Consider the following 10,245-nt stretch of genomic DNA (forward strand, 5'->3'; position numbering starts at 1 on the left):
TTGGACAAAATTCTGTCTTCTGATGAATTTATATTCTTTTAAAACCATGCCTCCAAGTGTTCAAAGGCAGGAGCCAAAGGGAGTCATGGCATGTTTGGAGTACCACACTCATCTTCTATTGCACGCAACGGTTCTGCTGACAAATTTGCTTTCTTATTCTTAAAATTTTATTTGTGAAAGTGACAGAAAGAAAATATCTTAGTAGCATTTTGAGGTTGACAATTTCCCAAGTTGTCATCAACAAGTTCTCTGAGATTCAGTCTTTCTTCGTTACGGAGAGCACGATTCATTCTTATTTTTTGTTTGTGAGAGAAGCCTACTGTATTATCATTGAAGTCAAATGGGGTGCTTCTGTTTAATGTGAAACTTCTGACTTTACAACAAGAGCAAAGGAAGTACAATAGTGTAATTCCTCTTGTGAGATAATTTTTTGTTTGATGGAATTATTCTGAGCTGTAAGCAATGGTGAACAGTAGTGATTATCAGACCTGCTTTTAAATACACTGCGCAGGTAAGAACTGCGTTAGAATGACAGGTTTCCTGACAGTTCCTTTCCACATTTAAAACAGAAAATGTTATCATTTATATTTCCACCTGAAAATTTATTTATGGTAAAAATTATGCACATTAGTTTAAATAAAAACGGTGTTCTGTCATTCACAATATATGTTATGTTTGGTATTTTATGTTTGTGTCTTTGTAACATTAGTATATTATTTGGAAACTTATTTTATTGTGGTATTGGGGGAAAAGATTCTGTGTTTCATATAATATAATATTTCTATTTATTTGCAGGTTGTATAAAATACTGAATTTCTGAAATATAGTAAGTTCTCAGGGACTCATTAACTTGAGAATCCTTAATTTTGCACTACTTTTCAACTTTTTATCATAAAATAGCTTCAATTTTTTTCTTTTCCAATTGCAGCTACATATAGGAAAAGCCTTTCACCCAAATTCTTGGAACCCAGCCCATGACAATTAAACCACAATCTATAGTATCTGCTTTGGTATAAATGACAGCAATAGAGTCAGTATTTTCTTTAATCACTATGTTGGAACAAGGTCCACTTGGAGGAGAGATTAAGTCTTGTCCCTGGTTGGTCTGTTTTGTATCAGAGACTCATGGGTGGAATAGCAGGCTTCATTACATAAGCTTTGTGTTGTAAGCACACACTCATGTCAGCAAGCAGAGAAGGCAGCGATGACTCTAGGTGTGCTTCTGGGGCTTGTTCTCTCATGTCTGTTTCTCCTTTCACTATGGAGGCAGAGCTCTGAGAGAAGAAAGCTTCCTCCTGGCCCCACTCCTCTCCCGATCATCGGAAATATTCTTCAGGTAGACCTTAAGGACATCAGCAAATCACTGAAGAATGTAAGTACATGTTTTGTTTTCTGAGCAGCATTCCAAGGGAAGGAAATGTCCCATTGTTTAAGTGAAGTATATGACTGTGCATGTTCTATGAGATACACAATTGTAAATTTGTCACCTAAGCCTGATGTCCCAGCTGCGTTTTCATCACATCATTGTCAGAATCATAGAATGAGGAAACATGATATGGCTAGTTAAACCTTAGAGGTTGTGAATAAAAATCACAGTGTGTCAAAAGTTGCAAATATTTTTTCCTCCTTAAAACTTCCGGCTGCTGGCTGAAAGTAAAACAAAGTAAGCAGTTAGACAGATTTCTGTCACATATCTTAACCATGCATTGTATGTAGAACCGGAAAACAAATAGTATCTCGGTGAAGAATTTAACCTTTGTTCAGTGTCCAGGAAAGTTCTGTGTCTGAACAACATAAGAAATGTTAGAAACAAATGGTCAGCTAGGGCCCAGTAGTTGCTATTAGATTTTGTTGAAGTCTGAAAACACCCCCCTTTTTCTGAAGACAAGAATGTGGCATGATGTCAGAACTTGTTTCTGGAAAATGCTGCGTGTTCTAGAGAGTTTTTCCTTGTAATGCTTGTTGATAGCAATGAAACCTGGGTGATGAAGACTTCTTAACATCGCTTGAAAGTACAGAATATTCTAGCTAATGCTGGAGGTCCTGATTTAGGACCTCTATGAAGAGAGTGTGTAGGTTATGCTGAAGAGATCACCTGGGCATTAGTTTCATGGTGTGTATCAGCAGATAAGGAATTCATTACTCAAGTACACAGCAGAAAGCAGGCAAGTGTTTGAATTTGTGATTTTTACAATTTGATATTTGGGACACTGAATGATAAATTGTGATATCTGTTCTTTTTATTGAATTTAGGATAAATGTAAATGCTAAATATGTAAATTTAATAATTAACTGAAACCTATTTACCAAATGCGTGGGCAATTGAAGAAAATTCATAAATGAAATTGTTACTATTTCTCTAATATTTATGTATAAAATTAAAATATTGATTCAACATGTGGTAGAAAATATAAAATTTTAATGATAATATCTTAATAATTGAGCATATTGCTGGGTCTTTATTAAATGCAGTCTCTCATATCCCCCCATATCCACATGTCTTTAGTCCCAGAACCTGGGAAGCAGAGACTGGTGGATCTCTGAGTTTGAGACCATTCTGGTTTATAGAGAGAGTTCCAGGAGAGCCAGGGATACACAGAGAAACCTCGTCTCAAAAAACAAAACAAAATAATTGAGTATATTGCATTAAAAAATCCACTGACAACTTTCCCTTCCTCCCTTTCTCTTTCCTCCCTCCCTCCCTCCCTCCCTCCCTCCCTCACGTCCCCCCACTTTTCATCTAAAGAGAGACTGCATTTAATTTTCCCGTGGGATTTAAATTACTTCCTACTTGCATAGAACTTCATAATATTTGTATTCCTGTTAAAGGCACATATGGGCTTTTTTTTTCAACAAGATAGCAGGATTAGTAATCATATAGTTCTTTATTTTTTTTATCAACCCCTTTTCTTCTGTTACACAAAGCACCGTGACCACAGTTTCCCCTCCCTCCACTTCTCCCACTTCCTCCCCACCTCTACACCCCCCATATCCACCTTCCTTTTCATTTGTCTTCAGAAAAGAGTAGACTTCCTGGAGACAACAACCTAATATGTCAAAACAATGTACAATAAGACAAAGCAGAAGCCCTAATATTCAGGCCTGACAAGTCAACCCAGTAGTAGGTAAAGAGTCACAAGAGCAGACAAAGAATCAGAAACACACCTAATACCACTGTTAGGAATCCCACAAAACCACCAAACTAACAGCCTTATACACGGAAGACCTGGTACAGGTCCATGCAGGCCATGTAGCAAGTCTTTCTACTATTTTTTTTTGGGGGGGGGGCGGTATCAGTGGCTATGATGTCATCAGGGCTGGCGCTCCTCTATTTTGTATGTAGTTATCTAGCATTATTTTATTCCTGTGAATAAAAGCACAAATATGCCTTTAATTCCATATTAAAACAGGATCTTGTTCTTTCCAATGTACGGTGAGAGTTTAACTCCCCCAGTTTATTCCATGTAAAGCTCTGCTTTAATCTCACTGAGGGCTCAAAATCCCCTGTAAAATCCAAGCTGCAAGTCTCCCTAGCTGACAGATTTTCAGGGATGCCTGGCTTGAGGTGCCTTTGTATTTCAAAAGACATTGCCTGTTTGAGGCTACTTCTCACAGTCTGGCTGTCAGCCTGGGAGCCAAGGATCTTGGCTAGGCTTGCAGTTGAACCTGGAGTCAGGTCCAGGCACAGCTGCTTCGCGGTGTCCCACCCAGGATTGGAACCTGGAGGCTCTGTTTCCTCATTGCCTGCTGTGCCTGGGTGCAGGCCGTGTTTTTCACATTTAGCGCTCAGCAGTCCTGTCTTGCCAGAGGTAGCTGGCAGATTTTTACCCCACAGGCTCTTCAGATAGCAGGCTATGTAGCATCTCACCATTCCCTACCGACTAGCTCCAAGCACCAGTCATGAGAGTCATAGCCCTCTACACTGTCCTGCCTTTTCTGGCTCCATGGTGCAGCGGAGGCCGGACTCAGTAGGCAACAGCATCTGGCTGTTTCTGGGCTTGGTAGCAACAGCCAAAGGCTGTTGCTGGGTTGCATACCCTATGCTCCCACAGCATGGACGGGGCTGCACCATGGCATCTCCGAGTCCTGGAGCAATCTGGAGAGGATGGTGGCTACACCACCGGCATGGTGGAGGGAGCAGAATATTTACAAACTCTAAAAATTTTTGTAGTTATTTCTGCTCCATCCCAGTTCTTCTGGTTATCAAAATACATCTAAGCAAATGTGCAGACAGTTGAATACTATTTCCTAGTCTTATGTCCACAGTTCTATGCAATTTTACTCGTGATATTTTATCTCCCACCTTTCTTCCTTTATTATCTATTATTATTTATTTTTGAGCTTTCAATTTTTACCTCTACACCTGCGGTGTAATATTTACTTCACAGTGTCCTTTATGTTTTTTTCTTCCTGAACCACAGGCCACATGTCCGCGTGTTATCTCTCCTACTGGAAAATGCTATGTTGGCCTTAAATTCTGAATTCTATGAATCCTGTGCTCCAAAAGCTCCACCATACCCAGTACCCTTTTATTTGGGATAGATCCTGGAGGGAGAAAGGGACATGCACCCAGGCAACTCTAGAAGGGCTGGAGGAGAACTGGGATCTGCCAGGATCCTGTATGAGAAGCCACAAGGACTACTCAGGGGAAGTAGACCAGTGTGTGGATGAGGACCAGGGTATAGGTTGTGGCTTTGTAGAAGTGGGACAGAGATGCAAGGAGAGGGGAGGAAGATGAGGAGGAGGCAGATGTAGGGGTTGGGGTGGAGCTTGTGGTGGCAGAGAAGAAAGAGGGACAATAGGAAGAGGGAGAAGAAGAGAGGTAGGTTGAGGAGAAGAGGCCGAATCTTCACCTTTATCATAGAGGAGAAGAAGAAGGGAGGGTAAAGGGAAGAAGATTGACAGACAGTTAGGTGTAATATGAGACACTGAAAAAGGGGAAGGAGAAGGAGTCGGTGGGGCTTGAGGGAAAGAGGAGGGGTGCCAATGACTCAGGTGACTCTGCCAGGGAGTTCCTGAATGAAAGAGCATTTTAGGTGCCATAACCCTGGTTGATAAAGATTTGGGCCATCTGGGCATATACCTAAAGGATGCACAATCATACCACAAAGACATTTGCTCATCTATGTTCATAGCAGCATTATTTGTTATAAGCAAAACCTGGAAACAGCTTCTATGCCCCTTAAATAGAGATTGGATAAAGAAAATGTGGAACATTTACACAATGGAGTATTACTCAGTGGTAAAAAACAATGACCTCTTGAAATTTGCAGGTAAGTGGATGGAATTAGAAAAAAAAAAAACCTGAGGCGGTAACCCAGACACAGAAAGTCAAACAAAGCATGCACTCACTCAAAAGTGGATATTAGACGTAAAGGAAAGGCTAGCCAGGCAACAGTTCATAACCCCAAAGAAGCTTGGCAAAAAGAGGGACCCTAAGAGGGTTACACATGAAGGACCCCAGGAAAAAAAAATAGTTAAGACCTTCTGGGTAAGCTGGGAAGGCAAGTGGAAGGGAGGGGATAGGGGATAGGAACATGAGGGTTCCAGATTGACGAGTTGGGGGAGGGATAGAGAGGGGGAGCAATGAAAGAGATATCTTGAAAAAGGGAGCCATTATGGGGCTAGGGAGAAACCAGGTGCTAGGGAAAATCCCAGGAATCCACAAGGATGACTCCACCTAATACTCCTAGCACTGATGGAGATAGTGTCTGAACAGGCTTTCCCCTATAATCAGATTAGTGACCTAATTCTCATCATAGAACCTTCATCCAGTAACTGATGGAAGCAGATGCAGTGATCCACAGCCAAACATGGGGCTGAGCTCCTGGAACTTAGTTGAAGAGAGGGAGGAGGGATCATATGAGCAAGGAAGGTGGGGGTCAAGATCACGATTGTGAAAATCACAGAGACAGCTGACCAGAGCTAGTGGGAGCTCACGGACTATGGACTGACAACTGGGATCCTGTATGGAACTTAACTAAGCCATCTTAATGTAGGTTTCAATTACATGGCTTTATCTGTTGGAAGGAGGCTGTCAGTGGGACCAGACCATAATACTGGGTATATAAACTGGCTTTTTGGGATACCTATGGTGGAATACCTTGCTTGCCTATTGGTATGGGGGGGAAGGTGGTTTGTCCTGTCTCAATTTAGTATAATAGACTTTGTTGACTCCCCAAGGGAAGCCTTAGCTCCTCTGAGAAGTGGATGGACAGTGGGATGGGAAAAAAGGGTGGTGGGAGAATGAGAGGGAGGGGGAACTGGGATTACTATGCAAATTAAAAATATTAAATTAAAACAAAAAGATTTGAGCCATCACATACTGGCTACAAAGGGAGGGGCAGAGCACAGACACCAAAAGCCTGGGACATTAGGGAGCTCAAATTGCCCAGGTAGCCAGTTGTCTCTGTTATTTGTTGCACATTTTGGAACTTTCCTAATTGTAGAGGGGTGTTGTAGGGGGCAGTGGGGCTGTATCCCACCACCCGGCTAGCTCTACACCCGAAATAATTACACAGAAACTGTATTCTTTTAAACACTGCCTGGCCCATTAGTTCCAGCCTCTTATTGGCTAGCTCTTACATATTGATCTAACCCACTTCTAATAATCTGTGTAACACCACAAGGTGGCTTACCAAGAAAGATCTTAACCTGCGTCTGTCTGGAGTGGGAGAATCATGGTGACTGCCTGACTCCTCTTCTTTCTCCCAGCATTCTGTTCTGTTTACTCCACCTACCTAATTTTCTGTCCTATCAAAGGGCCAAGGCAGTTTCTTTATTTAACCAATGAAATTAACACAAAACAGAAGACTCTCCCCCATCACCTGTTCACTCAAGTAATATTGTTTCCCTTCTCAGATCTTTGATGGAGTTAAAGATTAGATAATTGTAGCTACCTTCCTCATGATTTAGCCAAGCTTAATTTCAATGCAATAGTTAGACTCCTTGAAATAGAATGCTTAGTAAAACTTTTGTCATGTGTTCCTTGCTTAATATTGTTTATTGCTTGTAATTTTATATTTGGTATCTGTTCCTATTGTATATAGTTGTATTGGGTTTGGATCGATCTTGTTTAGACAAAAGGGAGAGATGATGGGGAAACTATCAACCAATCACATCTAATTAGGATGTGGCTACTTGGGGCCCAAGTAGAAATATTGGTAGATCCAGGTATGCCTCTCTCTCTCTCTGTGCAGTGCTTGCTGGACCAATTGGATTTCGGACCTCCCACTCTTGTAACATGAGTTTTCCCTTTTCAACTACTAAAAAATAACTGTTGTTCTTGAGCTGGTCTGGTTATTTATCGTGCTGACCTAATTTTTCAGTAGAGAGCAATTGTGTTCCAGAATAGGTTTTCCCTGGGGCAGCTGAGACTCTTGGCATGGGACCCTCCCCTTCAACCCTCCTCCAAGATCCTCATGCTCCCAATTTACTCAGGTGATCTTGTCTTTTTCCACCCCCATATAGATTTTATCTATGTATGTCTCTCTTAGGGTCCTCATTGTTGTCTAGGTTCTCTGGGATTGTGATTTGTGGGCTGGTTTTCTTGGCTTAATGTTTAAAAACCACTTATGAGTGAATACATGTGATAATTGTCTTGCTGTGTCTGGGTTGCCTCACTCAAAGTTATATTTTCTAGCTCCACCCATTTTCTTGCAAAAATCAAGATGTCCTTATTTTTTTTCTGCTGTGTAGTACTCCATTGTGTAAATGTACCACGCTTTCCTTATCCATTCTTGCTCTATTTTAAATTACATTTTTATTTTCAGTTATCAAAAGTCTATGGTCCTGTGTTCACTCTGTACTTGGGCAGAAAGCCTGCTGTGGTATTGTATGGGTATGAATCTGTGAAAGAAGCCTTGATTGATAATGGTGAGGAGTTTGCTGGAAGAGGAAGCATTCCAGTGTTTGATAAGATTAATAAAGGTCTTGGTAAGTGTCCATGTGCCTACATGTATACATTGTCCATGCCCCTATGTGTCCATGTTTATATGTTGGGCTGGGCCCATAGGGAATTTGAGGGTGACTTGTTCAGATCCAGCTGGGCTTTCTCTGTGGCAGTCACCCATTAGACCTCTTTCCTTACTTGGGATCTCCCTCCTCACTTCTGCTCTTTCTTTTAGGCATTGTTTTCAGTAATGGGAGGAATTGGAAAGCGATGAGGCGCTTCTCACTCATGGCTCTAAGGAACTTTGGAATGGGGAAGAGGAGCATTGAGGATCGTGTTCAAGAGGAAGCTCGCTGTCTTGTGGAGGAATTAAGGAAAACCAATGGTGAGGTTTACTCATCATAGGCTTCTGTCTCATTGTTATGCTCTTGAGAAGTTTTGAGGGTGGCCAGAGCTTTCATTCTGTGTTCTGGCTCTGTCTTCATATGGAAAGTATGATTTGTAGTAGAAAAAAAGTAGGACAGCTTTTAAATCTGTGATTTTTGTTTTATGGAAGGATTCTGTGTGTTTAATCTAGATCTATTCCAACTGTTTTGCTTTCAAAAACCAAAATAACCATATGAATTTAGGTTTTGAACTTATTTTCTGATGTTTTAAGGAACAATAATTTCCCTTAACATAAATATTAAGTCTACTAGAAAACATATGTGAACATGGTGACAATCAGTGCATCATATTTGTATAGAACCAAAAGGTATAATTGTCTTTAATTGGACTATTTTTTATAACTGAAATATCTCAGGTCCATGCAAAAAATTTTGGTGGATGTTACCGTGTAACACATTTCTTTACTTGACTATATCTTAATAAAGATTTACCAGTTTATTCTTTTCTAAAAGCATAGCATAATTTATTTACAGAATAAATTACACCCCACCTCTTTGCAGATGCCCCACCTTCCATTCCCATGAATGTTGTACCATGTTGTTCAGAGGCTTTACAAACACACTTGGGCCTAACCAGAAGTCCTGCATTACTGAATATTTAAAAAGTCCCTTTTCCCCCTTCCAAAACAGCAGACCTCTACAGTGACAGGTCAGTCAATAAACGGATGAGATGAAAAGTGAGTTTACTCAATTTCATGAATTGGATAGATTTCCAGATCAATGAAATAATATTAAGTATAAAAATGATCTGCAGATGCAATGCATATTTTTATGCCTACCAAGCCATCTATTGGTAAAACTTGCTCAAATTTTCTAAGTTTTTTTTACCTGTTAAGACATACAGTGTTTTACATACATATATTTCAGTGACATTTTACAATTGTTCCCATCTCTTCAGGCTCACCCTGTGACCCCACCTTCATCCTGGGCTGTGCTCCCTGCAATGTCATCTGCTCCATTGTTTTCCAGAATCGTTTTGATTATAAAGACAAGGATTTTCTTAACTTAATGAACAACTTAAATAAAAATGTAGAGATTCTGAGTACTCCTTGGATTCAGGTGAGCTCATTTCTTTCTTTAAAAACAAAACAAAACAAAAAACCAATAATCCCCTCTTAGAGATATGTCCTCCCTGAAATTGCAAACATTCTCTAGAAAAATGAAGACTTAATTGTGGGCTGTTCGACTCTGTTCATTGGCTTTCCATTAACCCTCAAATCACTTTCTCCATAAACCATTAGTTCAATGCTGAGAAGACACTGATATAACTCACTGGACAATCTGTTTCATCTTTAAAATTTGTTAGCAGCAAGGCTTATTATCCTTTCAATGCTTTAGAGATTTTGTCATCAAAACACTTAAAAGAAATATCATAATTTGCAATGAGAATATTTTCTTCCAGTAGGGACAGTATATGGAATCATTGAAACTGCCAGGGCTCCTGGAGTATGGCAGTGTTTATTAAATACTAAGCAGCTGATGTCCTAAGTACCAATATATCTGCCACAACATGTTTGAGTGGTGTCTTGATCCCATCAAATTTTTCCGTGCTGAGCTGAGCTGAGTTAGCTAATAGGTCTAAATGATCCTGAAGAAATCATCCAGCTGGTCTGCACAGGTTCACAGTTGTACTTCAAGAATTCTTTTTTCTTTTTTTAATTTTTTCTTGGAAAAAAATTCGGCCTCCTCCTATCCTTCCATTTCCCTCCCCTTCCTCCCACTCCACTCCCCCTTCCCCACTCCTTTCCCCCTCCCTCTCCAGACCGAAGAGCAGTCAGGTGGAAAGTCTAAGGTCCTCCCCCCTCCATCTAGGTCTAGGAAGGTGAGCATCCAAACTGGCTAGGCTCCCACAAAGCCAGAACATGAAGTAGGATCAAACCCCAGTGCCATTGTCTTTGGCTTCTCATC

General features: G+C 40.6%; 1 protein-coding gene across 3 annotated transcripts in view; it reads left to right on the forward strand.

The window, feature by feature from the left end:
- Positions 1-1,204: 1,204 nt before the first annotated feature.
- LOC101997258 (cytochrome P450 2C19-like) overlaps positions 1,205-10,245 on the forward strand; it is a 22,351-nt gene continuing 13,310 nt past the window's right edge. For all 3 annotated transcript variants that reach the window (XM_005352218.1, XM_026781440.1, XM_026781441.1), the window contains exons 1-4: positions 1,205-1,372; positions 7,773-7,935; positions 8,127-8,276; positions 9,236-9,396. In XM_005352218.1, coding sequence (XP_005352275.1) covers positions 1,205-1,372; positions 7,773-7,935; positions 8,127-8,276; positions 9,236-9,396 — 642 coding nt within the window. The remainder of the gene's footprint in view (positions 1,373-7,772; positions 7,936-8,126; positions 8,277-9,235; positions 9,397-10,245) is intronic.

The sequence above is a fragment of the Microtus ochrogaster genome, chromosome 8, assembly GCF_000317375.1.
Source record: "Microtus ochrogaster isolate Prairie Vole_2 chromosome 8, MicOch1.0, whole genome shotgun sequence".
NCBI classification, from domain to species: domain Eukaryota; kingdom Metazoa; phylum Chordata; class Mammalia; order Rodentia; family Cricetidae; genus Microtus; species Microtus ochrogaster.